Below are 22521 nucleotides of genomic sequence, written 5' to 3'. Positions count from 1 at the left end.
ATATTGATCCCGATCCTCCTGATTCTGACTCTTCCGGTCCAGGCCCTTCAAATACATGAACTGGCAAACAACGGATTCTATGAAGAAGATATTGCTCGTACGCAAATAATTAATCATTATCATACAACTTATATCCCTTTTAATATTACTAATATAGGAAATATTTTATCACAGCTTCTTACTAACATAATAATTATTAAGCCTCTAGTGGACGAACATACAAATAACACCATTGAAACACTATATTTGCACACATGTAAACTGCTCAATAGAACCTTTGACACATATGACAAATTAAAGTTACATAAGGAAACCCGCACTAAACGAGGATTATTCAATTTTCTTGGAGCAGGTATTAAGTTTGTTACCGGAAATCTAGACGATAACGATTTGCAAACTATAACTCAAAATTTTGAGGTTCTTAAAAGAAATCAGCTAAATTCAATGCATAAAATCAATGAACTCAGCTCAATTGCTGGCCATGTAATGTCAACATTCAGAGACACTTTGAAAAGCATTAATGATAATTCTGATATGATTCAAAAACAAATATTGCAAATCAATAATCAATTGATGCTCACGCTGTCAATACAAGATTTATACATACAAATTCATCACGTAAATGACTTATTGGAAAAACTTATAAGAGTGCTTTCTTTTGCTCATCTGGAGACATTAGACCTAGAAATTCTTTCTCCATTAGAAATTAGTGAAATCTGGCAATACTTGCTATATCACTACCCAAAGAAAGTCCTATGGTCAATAAGTCACATGACTGAGTTAACATTAATTTGTAAAACTGGAGCTTTAATACTTAATGATATGGTCATTCTAGCGATTAAAATACCAGTGTTCGAACAAAGTTTTTGTGACTTAAAATTCGTCTACCCAATCCCAAATAATCAATCTAAAATCCTTATAAGTCCTAGTAAGTTCTATTGTGGCGAGTTATGGTTCAAAAAGTGCGAGGAAATCAACGCGAAGTGGATTTGTGCGGAACCCTTAGAAAATAGTTGTATTTTAAGGAAGAATTGTTATTACGCAAACATAGCAAATAACTATAAGGTACATTCTTTAACTTATCATAAGGCATTATTAATATGTACTAAATCAAGTGAAGTAATCTATGAAAACTGTTTCAAATTTGAGAAAAAACACCTAAAGGGCTGTAATATTGTCGGAAGTCAATGTGATGTAATTTTTAATCAATATCGATATGCCTTGGCTAGTAATAATATAACGGCAACATTAGTCGAATCTTTGAATTTTGAAATAACAAACTATACGTTGAATTTTAAAGTAAAACATTTAAATGATCCAGGCCTAATTGAAGAAGATCTCTTAGAACCTATCAAATTTGAAGACTTTGCACAGTCACAATCAAGCATTATAACAACTAGTATTTTTATTATTGTATTCATATTGATTATTTGTATTATAGGTATCGTAATCTATCAATGGAAAAAGCAAAAATACTTGAAGTATATTCCTATTAAAACATTACAAAAGCTTCTCAACGAGGACGTTGAAAAATCTAAGGGTGGAGGAGAAATGTCCCTAAACCCACGTACTACACTAGAGTAAGCTAGAAAACTGCTGCAGTAAGCAGAATAGTTCTTTAAAACCATTTGTTGCGTTCGTACTATTATCATTACTTATGTCAAAGCCAAGCTAACCGTTTGTTGCTGTTTAAGTATTGCTCATTAGTTATAAGTGCCTTATTTCGAAAATAAATATTTTTTAAAACATCTTCAATCGGAATAGAGCTTTAATTCGAGAACCGACTTCGGGATTATTTGCTTCGAAACCCCTTCTATAGTCTTGATGACTTTTTGAATAGTAATAGCTTAGTATAGTGATACGTGTATGTGATTGTAGTATATTAGTTCTGAATTCATTGTCAAGTCTTTTGTTTTTTGGATGTAATTGTCTAATTGTCCATTTTAACAAATCTAAATATTACTGATCAAGCTTTGTTTTGAACTATATTTTAGCACTTATTTTAGGAATTTTTTTAGCATCATATTTGCAATTACTTATCTATGTTAGTGATTGCTACTATGTATCCTTGACGTGTGTAAACCATCTGGTGCTTAACATGAATAAAGTATTATTATTATTATTATTATTATTATTATCCATATTTTGGTCAATCTTGTGTGCTGGACAAGTCAGCCTAGGTTCAAATCTACCAGTTTTGCGCAAAACCATTTTTGGATGGGTTTTAGCGGGAAAGTTTTCTATGAACGTACCTGACGTTACATTATTATCAACTACTAACGTTTATCACTCTGTTGAGAATCCTTTTGTTGAGGATATTTCAAAATTTTGGGAGCTTGAAGAGGCTAACCCATATCAGCGGCGCCCAAGTGGGGTAGATGACTTAATAGAAACTGATTATATTCAACACACTCAAAGGGATAATACAGGTCGTTTCATCGTTAGCATACCATTTACGGAAAATGTATCACTTCTTGGCGAATCTAGATGTAATGCTTTAAAACGCCTACATAGTATTGAGCAAAAATTATCAAAAAACTTTGATCTTAAGCAAACCTACGACGCTTTTATGCGTGAATACATTGCTCTCGGGCATATGACTCCTGTTTTTGACTCCGTAATCCCAGGTAAATCTTGCTATTTGCCGCATCATTGCGTGCTAAAAGAATCTAGCACTACAACGAAACTACGCGTGGTCTTCGACGCATCAGCAAAGACTAGCAGTGGATTATCACTTAATGATGTACAGATGATAGAACCCGTTTTGCAAAGGGATCTTTTTACTCTGCTTCTTAATTTTCGAACTCACACCTTTGTACTTACAGCTGATTGTGAAAAAATGTATAGGCAGATTTTGATATCTGCCCCTGATAGAGACTATCATCGCATTTTGTGGCGATTTAACCCTACTGAGAATGTCCAGTGTTTCAGGCTCAATGCAGTCACCTATGGCACTGCATCAGCTAGTTTTTTAGCAACTCGTGTTTTAAAACATTTGGCTGATGATTTTCAAGCAATCTTACCTAAAGCCGCTTATGTTATTCAAAATAACTTTTACATGGACGATCTGCTCACAGGTGCCAATTCTGTGGAAGAGCTTCTGAACATTAAATCGGATGTTTCATTAATTTTAAAGCAAGGTGGTTTTAATCTTCGAAAATGGTTGTCGAATAACTCTTCTATCACAACTTCTGATTTAAATCAAAACATCTTTTTTGGTAAAGACGTTAGCCAGTCTACTTTGGGAATTCTTTGGAACTCTAACCAAGATTGTCTACGATATTCAATAAAGTCCTTTAATACAGGTAGTGCCATAACTAAGAGAACTATTTTGTCAGCAGCATCCCAAATATTCGATCCACTTGGCTTAATAGCTCCAGTAATCACAATAGCTAAGCTAATTATGCAAAGTATTTGGCAGTTGAAACTGTCTTGGGATGAGTATATTCCCTTAGAATTACAAACAAGGTGGATCTGCTTTCGGGACCATTTGCAAATTATTTCAAATATTTCCGTACCTCGTCATACAATTATTCCATTTCAGTGTTCTGTAGAGCTTCACGGCTTCGCAGATGCTAGCCAGAAAGCATACGGTGCTTGCCTATATCTCCGCTCAGTTGACGAATCTGGGAACATAGTCGTTCGTCTTCTTTGTGCAAAATCCAAGGTAGCACCCATCAAAATTACCACAACTCTTCCACGTTTGGAGCTTTGTGCTTGTGTTTTATTGGCCAATTTAGCGCATAGAGTTTTGTCGTCTTTAGGGATAGATATTAATGAACGTTTCTTTTATTCGGACTCGACTATTGCTTTATGCTGGTTGAAATCGGAACCTCATAGATGGAAAACCTTTGTTGGAAATCGGGTATCTGAAGTTCAGAGATTGACTAGAACTGGTTCTTGGAGGCATGTGCGATCTAAAGAAAATCCCGCCGATCTGATTTCCCGAGGTGCTACCCCTAAGGAGTTACTTGAGTCACCTTTATGGTGGCAAGGGCCAGATTGGTTATCTAGCTCATCTGAGCTTTACCCTAATAGCGACGTGCCTTCGGAGCAATATGATTTATCTGAGCTTAAACATCAAACTTTGTCGTTTGTTGTCACTCAAGATTTATCAGATGTATTTAATAGATTTTCGTCATTTAAGAGATTGGTCCGAGTCATATCATATTGCTTTAGATTTATTTCAAATTTAAGATTAAAAATTAAAGGATTACCTATTAGAGTGATTAGTCTCTCTATCAATGAACTTGATCATGCCTCGCAACTGATTTTGTCTTCCATTCAGCAGGAATGTTTCGTTCATGAAATCAAAGCTTTATCTTCAGATAAACCACTAGACCGAAAAAGCCTGTTGTGTTTGAATCCTTTCATGGGTGAAGATCGTTTATTGAGAGTTGGTGGTAGATTAGGTAATTCTGGACTTCCATCTGACAATATGCATCCGATTCTTCTCCCGAAACACCATCATATTACCAAGTTAATTGCTCGCGACGAACATATTAGATTACTTCATTGTGGCCCGCAACAGCTTCTGTTTTCCTTGCGTCAAAGGTACTGGCCTCTTTCAGGATATAATTTAGCTAAGCAAACCGTACATCAGTGTTCGGTTTGTTTTAAGGCAAATCCTAAACCTTTAAATCAGATCATGGGTTCCTTGCCAAGGAGCCGTTTTATTGGAAATTATCCATTTCAAACGACAGGTGTAGACTATGCCGGACCTTTCCAGTTGCGTGATCGAAAGACTAGGGGATTTAAAATTATAAAGGGTTACGTTGCCATCTTTATAATAATAATAATAATAATAATTCATTTATTTCATCAATTAAGCATGAACACTAAGAACATACAACTGTTGAAAACGTCAAAAAAATAATTAAAAATACAATACATAAGACGGGCATACAATATTTTATAAAAATTCTTGAATTGAATAGTATGCCCTACCAGTCAAAAAGCGCTTTATACTAGATTTAAAACTATATAAATTAGGCGAGGCTCTAATGGAGTCCGAAAGAATATTATAGAATTTGCAAGCGTTGAAGAAAATATTTTTTTGGTAGAGAGCAGTACGATGTGAACCGGGCACCAACAAATTTCTGCCACGAGTGTTGTGCTCATGGGATCCGCGATATGCCTCAAACATTGTTTTATTTTTATAAACAAAAACACAGGCCTCATAAATGTAGATACTAGCTAAGGGAAGAATTTTATGTTGTTTGAAGATTTCTCTACAAGACTGACGTGGGCCTAAGCCCATGAGTATTCTGATGGCATACTTTTGTAACAAAAATACTCGTTGCACATGAGCACTAAGTCCCCAATTTAAAATTCCATAACGCAAATGGGAATGGAAGCTTGCAAAGTATAAAGTTTTAAGCACTTCCAGTCCAAAATGATTGGTCATAAATTTAAGTGCAAAACAGGTCTGTCGCAGTCTCGAACACAGGCCACTTATATGATCGTACCATAACAGCCTGCTGTCGAAAGTAACTCCTAACATCTTTGAGGTAGAAATAGAGGTTAAAGCATTTTCGGAATCTGCAAAAATTGTAATTTTGTCTGATACAGTCTTATTGGAAAAAAGAACAAAGTTGGTTTTATCTAAGTTTAAATTTAAATGATTCTTCATTGACCACATTAAAATTTTGTTGTATATAATTTCAGTTTTATTAATTAATTCTGGGGAATTTTTATCAACAATTAGAACGTTGGTATCATCGGCGTATGATGTGACTGATACGCCGTGAGCGCTTCGCTCAATAAAGTTAAACAAATCGTTTGCAAAAATTAAAAAAAGAAATGGACCAATGACTGACCCCTGCGGCACACCCATACTCAAGTATGTATGTTTCCTTTTTTTATTATTAATATTTACATACTGACATCTATGACCGAGATACGAAGAAATTAAGTTGTGACAGTTACCACGAAAACCGTACCTATGCAACTTGGCAAGTAAAATACTGTGGTCAATGACATCAAAAGCACGTGAGAAATCAACGAACAAACCCACCACAGATAATCCTCTGTCTAAAGCATCAATCATCTTAATCTGAAACTCACACAACGCAGTTTCAGTGCTTTTTGATAATGTAAATCCATGTTGAGAGGCACTGAGCATTTTATTACTTTGCAAGAATTGCAACATCTGATTGCGCAGATGCAGTTCAAAAATTTTAGATATACTTGACAAGAGGCTAATTGCTCTGTAGTTTGACACATTATTACGGTCTCCCTTTTTGTAGAGTGGGATGACAACTGCAAGTTTTAGGGCTTCCGGAAATATTCCCTTGGAAAATGACAAATTTATTAAGTAAGCTATAACCTCACACAGTTTTTAATTAATTTATTGGAGACTCCATCAAAACCCGCCGAATTAGAATTCCTCAAGGTATTTACAAGAGATAAGACATCAAACTTACAAACAGGAGACAAAAAACACGTATTGCGACAAAAACTCGTATTGCTATCCAGAAACATATAGTCAATATCACCACGATTAGATGGTGCTGATGAAAAATGATCATTAAACATGTCTGCCAAACATTCATCCGACAGTTTAACTCCATCGTCAAAAATCTCTATATTCTTACCTGAAACCTTTTTTTGAACATCATTTATAAAACGCCACATTGATTTAGTTTTATTGTCAGAACTGAAAATTTTTTTGTCATAGTAATTCTGCACATGAATTTTCAACTTATCTCTATACAATTTATTACATTCGTTAAGAGCCTGCTTATATTTTACATCAACTTTAATTAGATCATGATACATCGTAACTCTGTCCCTCAGCAGCCTCAATTCCGACGAAAGGACCACTGAAGACCTGCTAGGCCCCTTTGAAATCGAAACACGCTGTTTGCTTAATGGAAAGCTTTCTTCGAAAGTAGTACACACGATTCTCAAAAAGGCATTACAAGCCTCATTCGGACAGTCCTGCGCATAAACGCAATCCCAGTTCTGCAAACTTATGCAATTTACAAATGTATCTATATTATTTTTACAAAAATTGCGTTTTATGACATACTTATTATTATCAAGCCCTTTAGAAGACACCAAAGACTCCACCACGTTTACCTTAACCAATTGAGCAAAATGATCGCTCAGTTTTAAGTCTATCACAGCGGATGAATAAGAGAGCGCAGCACTAACCAGAATATTATCAATGCAAGTTGATGAGCATCCCGCTACCCTAGTGGGTTCGGTGATAGTAGAAACCAAACTATAAGTACACAAAAGGTCGTGAAAAAGTGACAGATTAAAGCTAGGGGCAATAAAGTTCAAATTAAAGTCTCCCGCAATTATAAGTGAAAAAGAGTTTTTAACAGACTTATTCAGAACACAGTCCAATAACTGCAAAAAGCGAAAAAAATTGCCGCCAGGAGGCCTGTAAACTACTATCAATATTAATTTCAATTCATCTAGAGCTAAAGCAGCACACTCAAATGTACCCTCTTCACAGAATTCCCCAACTTCCAGACAACTAACAGAATACTTACATTTGTCATTCACGTAAATAGCAACCCCACCATGTTTCATGTTTTTTCTACAAAAGCTATTATGAATGGTAAAGTCACGAAGCTTTATAGCGCCGATGGAGTCATCACTAAGCCAATGCTCAGACAATAGCAAAAAGTCACATTCCCGTTGCATCGCAAAATCAAACTCAAATACTTTATTAGAGAGACATTGAATGTTCTGGTGCGTAATTATTATTTGGCTATGCTCTCTTCTATCGGCATACTCATACCTCGGCGCGGTAACAGAAAATTTAAATTACTAACATTTGTAGAATTATTAACACCACGAGAAAGGTTTTGTGTCGAATTGGAAGAGGACACATTATTTATCAAATCTACGTCCAGGGTACTAAAATTGGCATCAGCCGAAACACCCTTATCTACATCTAAATTATTCGCGGTGAGGGCACCATCGATTAACGGTATTTGGATCAAGTTACCACTAGCATTTGGCTCCAAAAACTGCATGTCTATCACAGATTTTAAAATTATTTTCTTAGCAGCATAACTTAAAACTGGACTATAATTTTTAAAATTTGCATCCCTTAAAATTTTGTTAGTCTCAACATAGTTGACATGCATAAAAGACCGAGAAAGTCTTACTAAATTACAGTTAAAATCGAACATAAAACTATTCAAAATTGTCCTACCTTGGCAGTATGTTGTACCCAGGAGAGTTACATTTGTATGATATAAATCGGTTAAAAGTTTCGTAACCTTATTTAAATCTATTTTCTTGCCTTTTAAAACATCGCTAGTACCCGCAAAAATAAATATGTGATCGTCAGAAGTAAAATCCCTGCAAGCCTTCGGAATTACGTCCAGCACTTCATCGAAAAAAGCATTTGGCTTAAAAAAAGAGGTCACCAAGATATTCTCTGCATTGTGACGATTTAGAATGGCCCTGCTGAGAGAGACGCACTGGTCTCCATTAGCATCTCCGGCAAAAAAAATCCGCTTCTGACTGATTTGCTTTGGGTTCGGACACAGATCTGGATTGACTGTATTCCCGCCACTAACAATCTCCGCCAGATCCTCTTCAGAAGACAATTGAGTATGTACGGAGTCTCCCATAACTTGAGGAATTGCACCCGAAAAGGGCGCTTTGTTACGATTCTCCCTACGCAGTTTCGTTTTAGTAATAGTCACTCTTAAAAATTGCAATTGTTTCTCAAGTGAATGAATTCTATTTAGTAATCTAAAGCATAGCCTCCCACTTTTGGCCTTTGCCCTGTATCTCGATGATCGGTTTTGGGAGGTCAGCTCATTCACCTCTTCAACCTGTTTGTATTCGGCCGGTAAAAAACTAGAATTCAAAAAACATTTTAGTTTATTTATTAGAACTGCTTTTTTGCCTTGTTGTGATAAGCCACGGCGTTTCAGCTCGATCTTTAAATCGGCAATTTTCAATTCACTCAATCGTTTTAGAGTCATTTTTTGGACTTATGCACTATTTCGACAAGAAAATGTTGCAGGATGTTCACTACACCATCACAAAACAACCGTCCAAAGTTATAATCAATAAAACACACTACGAAACACGAAAAAACATCCCAACACTCAGAGCAACAAAACGACGACCACGCAGCACAATAATTGTCAGTCCTTGGTGGGTGAAGATCTAATTAGAGTGGACTGTATTCGTATTAATAATAGTAGTTTGTATGCGTTTTAAACAAATTTAATTAAAATTTTATGCTTTCGTAACTTTTTACATGTGTTCCCGCACACACGGTGTATATTATTATTTTTTGACAACTGACGTTTGCAAGTGTCTATCAGTTCTGTCACGTCACAAATAGAAAGGGGCAAAATATCGATAGATTATACATATCGGCCGCCTTGAAATAACCTTATTTCAACGTCTAAATGTAAAACAAACATTACAAACATTGAAGCATAAAGCTCAAATATACTTAAAACTACTAACAACTTTGAACGTAGAAATAAATGCCAATATCAATTCTCGATTGGTTAAGGACAAATTTTCGTTATTGACCGTCGCACTATGCCACTTTTAGTTTTCACAGACACAACACGCACTAAGTCGTCACTTCCAGGATGAACGGCAAGGATGCGTCCTAATGGCCATCTCATGGGTGGTTCATTATCCTCCTTCATTAAAACTAGCGTTCCAATTCGTACGTTCTCCTGACGGGTTCTCCACTTCGACCTTTGTTGTAGGGTATTTAGATAATCTTTGCTCCAAACTACCCAGAACCGTTGAACTAACTGCTGGAGTTGTTTGAAGTGTCGTAGTCTATTACTTGGAGTTGTAGTTTCGTCTGATTGGGGAACGGATACCAAATTGCTTCCAATCAAAAAATGACCAGGTGTAAGCGCTTCCAAGTCCGAAAGATCGTTGGATAAAGAAGTTATTGGACGGGAATTTAATATAGCCTCTACTTGAGTGAGAAGAGTGTAAAAATTTTCGAAATTAAAATGATTTTCGCCCATTACTCTTTTTAAGTGATATTTAAAAGATCTAACAGCTGCCTCCCAGATACCTCCGTGATGCGGAGATCTGGCCGGTATAAAATGCCATGTAATCTGATGATCAGAAAAAAAAGAATTGTACTGGTTTGATACAGAGTCTCGAACAAGTTGGGAAAGTTTTTGAAGCTCGTGATTAGCTCCTACGAAATTCGTTCCGTTGTCGCTGAAAATGTGACTTGCCAAACCACGGAGAGAGGAAAATCTTTTAAAGGCGTTCAAGAATGAAACTGAACTCAGATCACATACTAGTTCCACATGAACTGCACGAGTCGACAAACAAATAAAAATACACAAGTAAGATTTAATTAACACTCTGTTTCGAGTTTTACCATCCTTCTGCATGTAAGGTCCAGCATAATCAACCCCACAACAGGCAAAAGGTCTTGATGGTGCGACACGATTTGTAGGCAAATCGCCCATTAATTGTTGAGCTTCAACAGGTTTAGCTCGAAAGCAAGAAACACAATTACGCAATACTCTGCGTACTTCATGTCGTCCATTTAAAATCCAATACTTTTCTCTAATCTGTGTTAAAATGAATTGAGGACCTGAATGTAAGAATTTATGATGATACGATTGAATTAACAAACTAATAAACCAATGTTTATTTGGCAGAATCAGTTGATGTTTGCGAGCATAGCTTAGATGTGAGTTTTCAAGTCTACCGCCTACTCGTAATAGTCCTTGATCGTCAAGAAATGGGTTCAAACTTAGAATTTTACTGTTTTTGTGAATCATACGATCAACTTTTAAGTCATGAATTTCTGAGTCAAAACGTTCAGCTTGGATAATTTTGCATAATTTTAGCACTGTCTCGTTGAGATCGTTTGATGTAAGAGGACCAGTGACTCTAACTTTTCTTTTGACATTGTTAATAAATCTAAATACATAACTATAAATTCGCACTAACTTAGTGAATGAAGACCATTTAAAAAGAATTTCACTAGGATCAATTTTCTTTTCTAAGAGCGGGAAAGATACTGTAACATTTTCCGTTCGCGCTTCGTGTATATTTATGGTAACTGCATGATTATTAGGCCATATGAACAGGTCTTGACTCATTATACCATGGATCTGCCAATTCAATATTTGCTGGAATATTTAAACAGGACTGATCAAATGTTATTTGAGGCAAGTCTGCACTTATTTGATCAACTACTAAAAAATTTATTTTTGAATGAAAATGACCATTTTGTGATTTAATTGTACTGTAGGTTCTTGCTACTATGTTCGAAGCAGATTTATTTATTCCTAAGACTGGAATGTTTACCTTGTCACTCTTTAAGCCTAAACGCTCCACTAGCTCTTTAGAACAAAAGTTGGATTGGCTTGCTGCATCCAATAATGCTCTACATTGAACCTAAACATGATTTGAACTTAGAACATCTACAACTACTGTGGCTAACAGTACTTGTGATTTAGGACTTTGTGTTAAATTTACCTTTGGTACTAATTGATGACTACAAGCAGCAACATTTGACAACTCAGTTACAGACGTCATAACCACCTTCAGGTTGATTGATTATTGAAGATGCCATTTCAGCATCAGAATTTGTTACCGTTACATTACAATTATTATTGTTGCCTGTAAATGACCTTGAGTGTGATGTGGTTTGTACAAATGAACTAGAATTATTTGATCTAAAATTTGGATCATGTAAAACTGAATTGTGTTTGTAATTGCATAACCTACAACCTCTTCCAGTGCATACTTCTGAGTTGTGGCCATATTTAAGGCAGTTCGTGCAAATTTCAATTTTCCTTAATTGTTGATATCTTTCTCGAAATGAAAGGGCTAATAGCTTTGAACACTTATAGGTAAAGTGATTTATTTCACGACAAAAAGGACACCATTGTGTGTTTGATTGAAGGTTACGCCTGGTCTCACTTTTTAAAGATAACTCTTTAGAGTCATTTAACTCCAAATGAGCCAAAACTTTATTGGGAACTTTGTTTTGCCTATCTAAGTTGTAGCTATAACTTATAGTTTCCAACACTTGACATTTATTTTTTAAAAATGTTAAAAAATCATCAAATTTAGGAGATTCTACTTTGTTAGACTGTTCCCATTCTCTTTTCGTATTATTATCTAATTTTTGAAGTAACAGAAATATTAATAAGGTGTCCCACTGATCAACAGGTTGATTTAAACTTGCTAAGGCTCGTAGATTACACATTAAGTGATCAATTAGTCTTCTAAAAGCTTGATGTGATTCTTTTAAGATTGGTGTAATATCAAATAAATTTCGAACGTGATTATTTATTAATAATCTCTTATTTTCATAACGCTCTTTTAATAACAAAATTGCCTTTTCATAGTTGGCTTCACAAATTTCTAACGACTGTAAGATTTGCATGGCTCCACCTGACAGACAAGACTGCAAATAATAAAAATTCTGAATGGTTGTTCTGGGTAGGAAGAAATATATTAATTAAACTTGTGGACTGTATTATTGCTAAATTTATTGTTTAGGTTTAAACAAAACGTGCAGATCTCGTGCATCGTAACTTTCTCTCTCTCCTTGTCGGTGTTGCCAAATTTCACTCCTTAACATACCGGCCCCTTTGGAAGTACTATGTACTTACAACAAAACATATAAGCTTAGATTTAACATTAAAAATACATTATTAGGTAATAAACAATTAAAGCTAAGTTAGTCCTCAACAGGTAGAGCTCAAATGCGATTAACAGCACGAGTAGTGGTTCCATCTCGCACTTTCAGTTTGACCACCCGAACCACACCGTCCTTTCCAGGATACAACTGTACAATACGGCCCAACTCCCAATGCAAACTTGGCGTTATCATTGCGTATAAGTACCAAAGTACCTATTTGCAACATATGGTTACAGTTTAATTTCCATTTGGTGCGCACTTGGAGTTCAGTCAGGTACTTCCTTTGCCATCTGGCCCAATAATGTTGCACCATTGACTGCAACTTCTCCCACTTCCGCAATCGATTTTCTGGAACTTGCATGAAACTCCGCTCTGGAAGACTTGAAAGAGTTCTGCCAATTAGAAAGTGGCCTGGTGTCAACGCCGTCAAATCATCTGGGTCATCATTGATAGGACAAATGGGACGGGAATTTAGGATACCTTCAATTTGCGCTAAAATGGAACCGAATTCCTCGAAATTTAAAGATTTATCACCAACCACCCTCTTTAAGTGAAATTTTACACTCTTAATTCCTGCCTCCCAGATTCCCCCAAAAGTAGGAGAACGTGCCGGAATAAAATTCCATTTTATACGCTCACTAGCAAGTTGATTGGCGATGTACTCACAATTGTTTCCCAAAAAGTCATAAAGCTTACCTAGTTCATTATTGGCTCCAATATAATTCGAACCATTGTCGGAATATATGTTAGTCGGTCTGCCACGTCTACTGACAAATCGTCTGAAGGCAGCCAAAAAAGCAGCAGTTGTTAATTCAGAGACGAGCTCAATGTGTACGGCCTTTGTACTCATACAGACAAACAAACATATATAACATTTTACCAACTTTGGATTTCTGGTAAATCGGTCCTTGAGTAAAAAAGGACCCCCAAAATCTGTCCCTACATTTAAAAACACTGAATGCGCATTTACTCTAACCTCAGGTAAGTCGCCCATTAGATAATTAAGTTTTCCAGGCTTTGCACGAAAGCACTTAATACATTTTCTTACAACTCCCTTACATATTTTGCGACCTGATAATGGCCAAAAACGCTGCCGTACCGAATAGATCAAACACTGAACACCACAATGCAACAATCGCATATGTTCTTCTCTTATAATACTTTCTGTTAATTTATGACCTTGTGGCAAAATTATAGGATGCTTTTGTTCAAAAGGCTGACTTGACTTTTCAATCCTACCTCCAACTCTAATTAAACCCTTATGCAAAAATGGATTTAAACCTAGAATACGACTAGATTTTGAAATTCCTTTATTATTAAGTAAAGCATTATATTCTGACGCAAAACATTGTATTTGTACATTTTTAATATATTGTTCCAATGCCTCGTTCAACTCGTCTGGAGTTAACGGACCAGTCTGCTTATTACATTCTTTACAACTCATTTTTAAGTTTTTTATGAACCTCAAAACATAACCTAACACTCTTAAGCTCTTTTGCAGAGAGGAGAACTTTTCTAAACCATAATTTAATTCATCACAAGGTTGAATACTTAAACAAACCACTACTCTTTGTTCAGGAATCTCCTGCTCTTGCACACTTACATTTTCCAACTGCCAAGTACTTTCATCTGACTGAAACCATTCAGGTCCATGCCACCATAAACTTGAATTATCTAAAGTTTCACTTGAAACTCCTCTCGATATTAGATCTGCAGGATTACTATCTGTTCTGACATGATGCCAATCTTTACAGTTTGTCAGTGGCCTAATTTCGCTCACTCTATTTGCCACAAAGATTTTCCAACGGTAAGGTTCACCCGCTATCCAGTTCAGCGTAATTGTAGAATCTGTCCACCAATAAATCTTGTTGAATTCAACATTTAAAGAATTTAACGTTTTAGCACCCAAATTGGCCAACAATAAGGCTCCACATAACTCTAGTCTGGGTAAGCTGATCTGTTTCAAAGGCGCTAAACGCGATTTAGCGCACAACAGCTTAGCACCGATTCTTCCAGTGCTGGTGATACAGCGTACATACAAACAAGCACCATACGCCTTCATGGAGGCGTCACTAAAGCCGTGCATCTCTATACGGACATATTCTGACATTAATGCATGTCTAGGAATTTCCATTTTTCCAACTCCAACAAGATTCATTTTAAAAGACAAATACAATTCCGCTAAAGACAATGGAATGTTATCATCCCAAGACACTTTATTTTTCCAGATTTCCTGCATTAAAATCTTTCCCTGTACTACAATTGGACTTATTAGTCCCAATGGATCAAAAATCTTACTTATCAAAGACAGTACAGATCGTTTGGTTATATCTATATCCTTTAACTCATTATCCTTAAAATCCTGTACCTTATATTGAATTGAATCTCTCAAAGGATTCCAACAAATACCTAACGTTTTGTTGTTCTCTGTTTCCCCAATTGATAAAATATGAGCATCTAAATTTTTATTTACTTCAAACTTATTTAGAATTGAAAAATCATTACACAAAAATTTTCTTAACTCGAATCCTGCACTTGCTAAAATACTAACAATATCACTCTGAATTTTTAATAATTCTTCTTTAGAATTCGCTCCTGTTAAAACGTCATCCATATAAAAATCTGTTTTTATAACTCGACTAGCTACTGGAAATTTCTCACTATTTTCCTCCGCTAAAACATGAAGACATTTTACGGCCAAATATGGAGAAGATGCGCAACCATAAGTTACGGTGTTCAATTTGAAAATCTGTAACACGTCATTTCGCCAAAAGATCCTTTGGAATTTCCTGTCATCTTCATGTACATTAATTTGCCTATACATTTTAGATATGTCTCCTGTTAGAACATACTGATGTAACCGAAATCTCAATAAAATCGAAAATAGTTCGTGTTGTAAGGTAGGGCCTACATATTGTATGTCATTCAATGACACACCCGTGTCCGATTTAGCGGACGCATCAAATACAACACGACATTTAGTTGTTAAACTGTCACCTTTGATTACGGCATGGTGGGGTAAAAAATATCCATCCATGTCATCATCCGTCACTACTGACGTATGTCCTAACTCGGCATACTCTTTCTTTAAATTTAAATCCTTATTCAGTCTTTTTTCCAATAAATTAAGTCGATTTAAAGCTACATCTCGGCAATTTCCCAATTTTAAATTAGACTTGAACGGAATTCTTACTACAAAACGGCCATTTTTATCCCGTTGTGTAGTCTCTTTAAAATAAATTTCACAATATTCCTCATCTTTTGACATCATTTTTTTCTTTCCAACTACATCCTCAATTTCCCAAAATTTAACCAACAGTTTGTCACTATACTCTTGTTGCGACAAGGTATGACAGGTAACAGACATATGACACGTAGAATTTAAATTTAAGTTACCCGCAATAACAAATCCAAATTCTGTTTTCTGAAAAATTGGTAAATTTGAACCAAGTCTAATTTGTTCTCCCTTGACAGCTGCCCAGAACGCGTTTGAACCCAATAAAATATCAATATCACTCGATATATTAAACTGTGGGTCAGCTAACCTTACATTTTCTGGCGTGGGCAATAATCCTTTATCAAAACTCATTACTGGTAATCGATCAGTGATTTTAGGAAGTACTAAACAATTAATATTTAACGAAAAGTCACTAAAACGCGATTTTATTTTTACACTTGTCTGCGAATTAATATTTGTTAAATTTTGACCAATCCCTTTTATTTTAAAACTCAATTTGGATTTCGCCAGATTTGCTTTTTTACAAAAATCCCTTGTTATAAAGTTACTCTGCGAGCCGCTATCCAATAACGCCCTAGCATGAAATACTTTATCTTTCGTACAAACTTGCACAACCGCTGTGGATAATAATACTTGAGAATCACTATATTCAGAAATACTGACACTATCGGCAACCGCGCATTCCGCCGGCACTTGCACGAAACCAATATGGCTGCTGTGACTAGCGCCTTCGGCGAGGCCATTGGTTATTTCAAGTTTTGCACCATCGGTTGGAGTGTTAGGAAGCGTATTGTGTTTTTGATCAAATTCTGCATGTAATAATGTATTATGTGCCTTCTGGCACCGAAAACATTTTCGTCTCTTACATTTCCAGTATGGATGAGAGTCTCTTAGTCAAATAAAACATAATTTCAAACGTTTTACTGCCGTTATTCTATTTTCTGTAGGCAGCTTTAAGAAACTCTCACATTTGAAAATACTGTGATCTTGATGACAATAAAAACATTTAAATTTATTTTCCTGGGCTAAAGAGTCCTCTGCATCCACTGCAGCATAGGAACTACCCTGTCCTGGACCTCTTGTACCCCTGAAAACCTTTCTAACCTCCTGCCTATCTGAAACCTCTAATTTTTCCAAAACTTCACATTTTAACATTAAAAATTTATTCAAGTCCTGCATAGTTGGTAGATCTCCCTCATATTTAAATGTCTCCCAATCTCTACGTGTTATACTATCAAACTTATTACTCATGATATAAATAATTAAGCGATCCCATGCCTCTGTTTGCTCACCTAAACTTTTTAAACACCTTAAATGCTTGGTAATATTATCAAAAAGGTTCCTCAAATCTTTATATGACTTTCTAACTACAACAGGATGGTCAAAAATTGCCCTTACATGGTTATAAACAATAATCTTTTTATTTTCAAAGCGTTCATTTAAGAATTTCCAAGCTTCTTTCTAGTTTCTTTCAGACACATCCATATACTTAATAGTTTCAAGAAATTTTTGATCCAAAGACGATCTCAAATAATAAAATTTCTGTATGTCTGTCAAAGATTCATCACTGTCTACCAGAGCTACAAAGGCGTCCTTAAACTCCAACCAATCACTATACTGCCCATTGAAAGTTGGCAACTTGATTGGTGGAAGCTTTACCAAGGAAACACGATTTGCTGAAGTTACAGCACTTCCGTTTTGACTCAAAGCTCGCTCTGACCCAGCAACTGAATTTCCCTCCAATGATCTATTAAATTTATTACACAATGCTTGCATATCACTAATCAACTTAATATTTTGACTCAAAATCATCTCTTACCCTTTCATCCGGCACAATCTCGTTATTTTGAGAGGTGACATTCTCAATTTGTGACTGAATCTCATTAAATTCGTCCCACACTGGAGCAATTTTCTCTAATCTGACCTGAACTTGACCTACTGCCAACTCGTCCACTAAATCCTTGTTAACTGAATCAAAATACGTTTTACATCTTGTCAATCGACTGACAATGTTGGTTCTCCTTGCCCGTAATCCAGCTAACTCGGCCATTTTAGCACTAATCTCCAGTATCTACCTTAAAAAAGGAAACAACAAGGAAAGTGTAAACATAAATACTTGGATAACAGGAACCCGCGGTGGAACACGCAAACGCCACGCTCAACAATTTGCTTCCGATTCTCCGCTCGAAACTTTATTTCGTGATCGCCACCTTTCACTTGATATTTTTCAACTTTTTCTTCCTTTTCCCGATGTTTTCTTCACCAATTCACTATCCGGCTCCTAGGACCAATGTTCTGGGTAGGAAGAAATATATTAATTAAAAGTGATGGGAAAGAACACACAGCCTTCTCCACAAAAAATTTATTCAAGCCCCCCAAAAAATGTTAGAGGGGTTGCTCGACATATGTTTCGGGCACATAAGTACCCATCTTCAGGAGCTAGAAAGTTAGAAAGTCTACAATGTATTACCCCTAAATGGTAGAATCAAACATACCCCGTATGACAAGGTGAAACGCCGGCTGTCTATCTTCAAAGGGGAGACAGCAAGACCCAAGTTATTTAAAAACTAATATGCCGTAAGGACAAACATTATTGTTGTGCTTAAAAAAATCTGTAATTAAAACTAGAATGTTATATAAATTAGAGAAGAGTACCAAAAGTTTTTTACCTTATTATGGAGAAAAAAACACTAAGACTAAATTAGTACTAAATGGTTCACATTATGTGATTAGGTCGGGGCGACCTTTAGAATTTAGGATAGAAAGTTCGATCATCTTACAATTTTCTCACTAATGTCCGGTTGCACAAAGCTAACAGAACAAAATGGGCGATAAACGTTCTAGAATTTACAAAAAAAGTTTTTTATATAAACAATCGCAAAGCGAAGCCGTTATTTTGATGGCGGGGGATGGCGCAGAAAATGACAACATAGGCGGCACAGCGGCAGCACTCGGCAACACCGCCCGCACAAATGACAGACGACAGTCGACAACTTAATGTCAAAAGCGTCAACAGCGCAATCTACCGTAGATCAAGGAGGGGGCCAAGAGGTATAAACAAACAAAAGTGAGGTTAAGGCTATAAGCTAGTTGAAACCATTGAAAAAATACATTGAAAAAACTGTAAAAAAGGCAAATCTGGGGGAAAATCGAACACTAAATAGTGCGTGCAGACCTGGGAGATGAAGCAGGTGAACAAAAAAAGGGAAAGTGAGTTTAAGGAAGGGGCTATTAGAAGTTCAAAGATCTGAAGAATGGAGCTGAGGTGTGGTTTAACTGGTCATTGAGGCAGGTATGCCCGCCACTCTGAGAGGCCTTGTTAATCTCGAGGACCTCTAAGAGGTTCAAAAGATTATTCTTGTCACAAAAATGTAAAGCCCTGAAACCTTGTTCAATATTAAATGTATGTTGATTGTAATAGAGATGTCTAGCAAAATGAGACTTTATGGAGTTTGCATTGAGGTTGGGGTTGTTGGAAAATTTATCTGCTTCTCTAATATGTTCGTGGATACGAGTGGCGAACCTCCTACCAGTCTGGCCAATATAGAGTGCATTGCAGTTGGGGGTGCAGCAGGAGAGTTCATAAACTCCAGATCTGTGAAGTGTGGGTGTTGTGTCTTTGGAGTTGCAAAGGAATTGGCGTGAAGTGTGTAGGACTTTGAAACAAATAGTGATGTTGAGAGGTTTAAATATGTTTCTTAACTGTAGGGAAACAGGGCCTAGGAAGGGGATAGAATAGTAATTTGATATTTTAGGTTCATCAGTTATGAGTAGCTTCTTGTTAATGAACTTGTTAAAATGATTATAATAAATCTTGTTGAACAGAAAAGCAGGGAAATCATTATTTGTGGCTACTGTCTTAATCCAGGAAAGTTCCTCGTTAAAACAGTGTTGAGTCATGGGAATACTAAAAAGGCGGTGGAAGAAAGAGTTTAGGGCTGCTACTTTTTGGTTGAAGGGATGGTTGGAATTGTAGGGGATTAAGCAGTCTGTAGAAGTGGGTTTATGATATATGGAGAACTCTATGTGGTCAATAAGTCTTGTAAGGAGTATATCAAGGAAAGGTAGAGAATTTGCTGACTCCAGCTCCATGGTGAACTTGATTGAGGGGAGAAAGACAAGAACCCATGGCTAAACCTTTAATTTGTGAATAAAATGAATTGTTGAATTGGAAAAAATTTTGATCAAGCACCAATGACACTAGAGTCAACAAATCCTCCACTTGGAGAGGGTCAAGGTTGGTGTCCGGTGACAAAAGGTTTCGGACTAAGGGGATGCATTCTGTAGGGGGGATACTCGGAAAAAGGTTAGACACATCAAAGGAGATCATAATAGCAGTAGGGGGAATTACCAGATTTTTTAGTTGTGAACACAATTCATTAGAATTTTTAATAGAGTAACTGCTCTTAAACTGTGTGGCTTCCAAGATTATATCGTTTAACCAGGAAGAAAGGCGGTGGCAAGGGGAACTGCAGAAGGAAACAACTGGTCTAATAGGGATATTGGCTTTATGGATTTTGGGAAGACCATATAATTTAGGGATTGAGGGATTAATGGGGATAAGTTTAAATTTATTAAAACCTAAAGGGGCGAGTGTGGAGTTGGTTCTATTGATGATAGATTTAACAACACAATTCCAACCATCCCTTCAACCAAAAAGTAGCAGCCCTAAACTCTTTCTTCCACCGCCTTTTTAGTATTCCCATGACTCAACACTGTTTTAACGAGGAACTTTCCTGGATTAAGACAGTAGCCACAAATAATGATTTCCCTGCTTTTCTGTTCAACAAGATTTATTATAATCATTTTAACAAGTTCATTAACAAGAAGCTACTCATAACTGATGAACCTAAAATATCAAATTACTATTCTATCCCCTTCCTAGGCCCTGTTTCCCTACAGTTAAGAAACATATTTAAACCTCTCAACATCACTATTTGTTTCAAAGTCCTACACACTTCACGCCAATTCCTTTGCAACTCCAAAGACACAACACCCACACTTCACAGATCTGGAGTTTATGAACTCTCCTGCTGCACCCCCAACTGCAATGCACTCTATATTGGCCAGACTGGTAGGAGGTTCGCCACTCGTATCCACGAACATATTAGAGAAGCAGATAAATTTTCCAACAACCCCAACCTCAATGCAAACTCCATAAAGTCTCATTTTGCTAGACATCTCTATTACAATCAACATACATTTAATATTGAACAAGGTTTCAGGGCTTTACCTTTTTGTGACAAGAATAATCTCTTGAACCTCTTAGAGGTCCTCGAGATTAACAAGGCCTCTCAGAGTGGCGGGCATACCTGCCTCAATGACCAGTTAAACCACACCTCAGCTCCATTCTTCAGATCTTTGAACTTCTAATAGCCCCTTCCTTAAACTCACTTTCCCTTTTTTTGTTCACCTGCTTCATCTCCCAGGTCTGCACGCACTATTTAGTGTTCGATTTTCCCCCAGATTTGCCTTTTTTACAGTTTTTTCAATGTATTTTTTCAATGGTTTCAACTAGCTTATAGCCTTAACCTCACTTTTGTTTGTTTATACCTCTTGGCCCCCTCCTTGATCTACGGTAGATTGCGCTGTTGACGCTTTTGACATTAAGTTGTCGACTGTCGTCTGTCATTTGTGCGGGCGGTGTTGCCGAGTGCTGCCGCTGTGCCGCCTATGTTGTCATTTTCTGCGCCATCCCCCGCCATCAAAATAACGGCTTCGCTTTGCGATTGTTTATATAAAAAACTTTTTTTGTAAATTCTAGAACGTTTATCGCCCATTTTGTTCTGTTAGCTTTGTGCAACCGGACATTAGTGAGAAAATTGTAAGATGATCAAACTTTCTATTCTAAATTCTAAAGGTCGCCCCGACCTAATCACATAATGTGAACCATTTAGTACTAATTTAGTCTTAGTGTTTTTTTCTCCATAATAAGGTAAAAAACTTTTGGTACTCTTCTCTAATTTATATAACATTCTAGTTTTAATTACAGATTTTTTTAAGCACAACAATAATGTTTGTCCTTACGGCATATTAGTTTTTAAATAACTTGGGTCTTGCTGTCTCCCCTTTGAAGAAAGACAGCCGGCGTTTCACCTTGTCATACGGGGTATGTTTGATTCTACCATTTAGGGGTAATACATTGTAGACTTTCTAACTTTCTAGCTCCTGAAGATGGGTACTTATGTGCCCGAAACATATGTCGAGCAACCCCTCTAACATTTTTTGGGGGGCTTGAATAAATTTTTTGTGGAGAAGGCTGTGTGTTCCCCATCACTTTTACACTTACACCTCCACTTTGAGAAAAAATGGACTACTACTTCACATATTAATTAAACTTGTGGACTGTATTATTGCTAAATTTATTGTTTAGGTTTAAACAAAACGTGCAGATCTCGTGCATCGTAACTTTCTCTCTCTCCTTCTCGGTGTTGCCAAATTTCACTCCTTAACACACCCTTGAGTAGACATTACTGAGTAGAGCGCACCTTCCAGCGTATAGCAAAGCGTTACTTCTGACGCGGGATGAGGCGTACTATTATAGAACACATAAGTAAATGCCTCGAGTGTCAAAGGTACAAAGCTAGTAACTTGAAGCCAGCTGGTTAACTACAAACTCCAGCTCAAGCCCAAAGATTTGAGGTAA

General features: G+C 36.5%; 1 protein-coding gene and 2 long non-coding RNA genes across 3 annotated transcripts in view; 2 read left to right on the top strand and 1 right to left on the bottom strand.

Annotated features, from left to right (window-relative positions):
- Nucleotides 1-22521, top strand: part of LOC145738258 (uncharacterized) — a 254982-nt gene that overhangs the window by 111972 nt on the left and 120489 nt on the right. The gene's annotated exons all lie outside the window — the stretch shown is intronic.
- LOC145738219 (uncharacterized) lies at nt 16718-18190 on the bottom strand. The gene is made up of 2 exons (XM_081993065.1): nt 17695-18190; nt 16718-17622 (listed from the first exon to the last, which is right to left on the bottom strand). The coding sequence occupies exons 1-2, from the start codon at nt 17923-17925 to the stop codon at nt 17488-17490; spliced, it is 366 nt and encodes a 121-aa protein (XP_081849191.1). The 5' UTR covers nt 17926-18190; the 3' UTR covers nt 16718-17487.
- LOC145738220 (uncharacterized) lies at nt 21476-22132 on the top strand. Its single transcript, XR_014180649.1, has 3 exons — nt 21476-21810; nt 21868-21984; nt 22041-22132. It is a non-coding gene; the product is annotated as an uncharacterized LOC145738220 (long non-coding RNA).

The sequence above is a fragment of the Ips typographus genome, linkage group LG15 (genome assembly GCF_016097725.1).
Source record: "Ips typographus isolate SLU linkage group LG15, UJ_Ityp_2.0, whole genome shotgun sequence".
Taxonomy (NCBI): Eukaryota; Metazoa; Arthropoda; class Insecta; order Coleoptera; family Curculionidae; genus Ips; species Ips typographus.
This window is presented reverse-complemented; position numbering and strand designations above follow the sequence as displayed.

What these genes read in the sequence shown, in the direction of transcription:
- LOC145738219 (XM_081993065.1), bottom strand. Translation starts at nt 17,925, where the DNA reads ATGGCCGAGTTAGCTGGATTACGGGCAAGGAGAACCAACATTGTCAGT. An exon ending in AGATTGTGCCGGATGAAAGG is followed by an intron (nt 17,623 to 17,694) that starts GTAAGAGATGAT and finishes TAAATTTAATAG; the next exon opens with ATCATTGGAGGGAAATTCAG.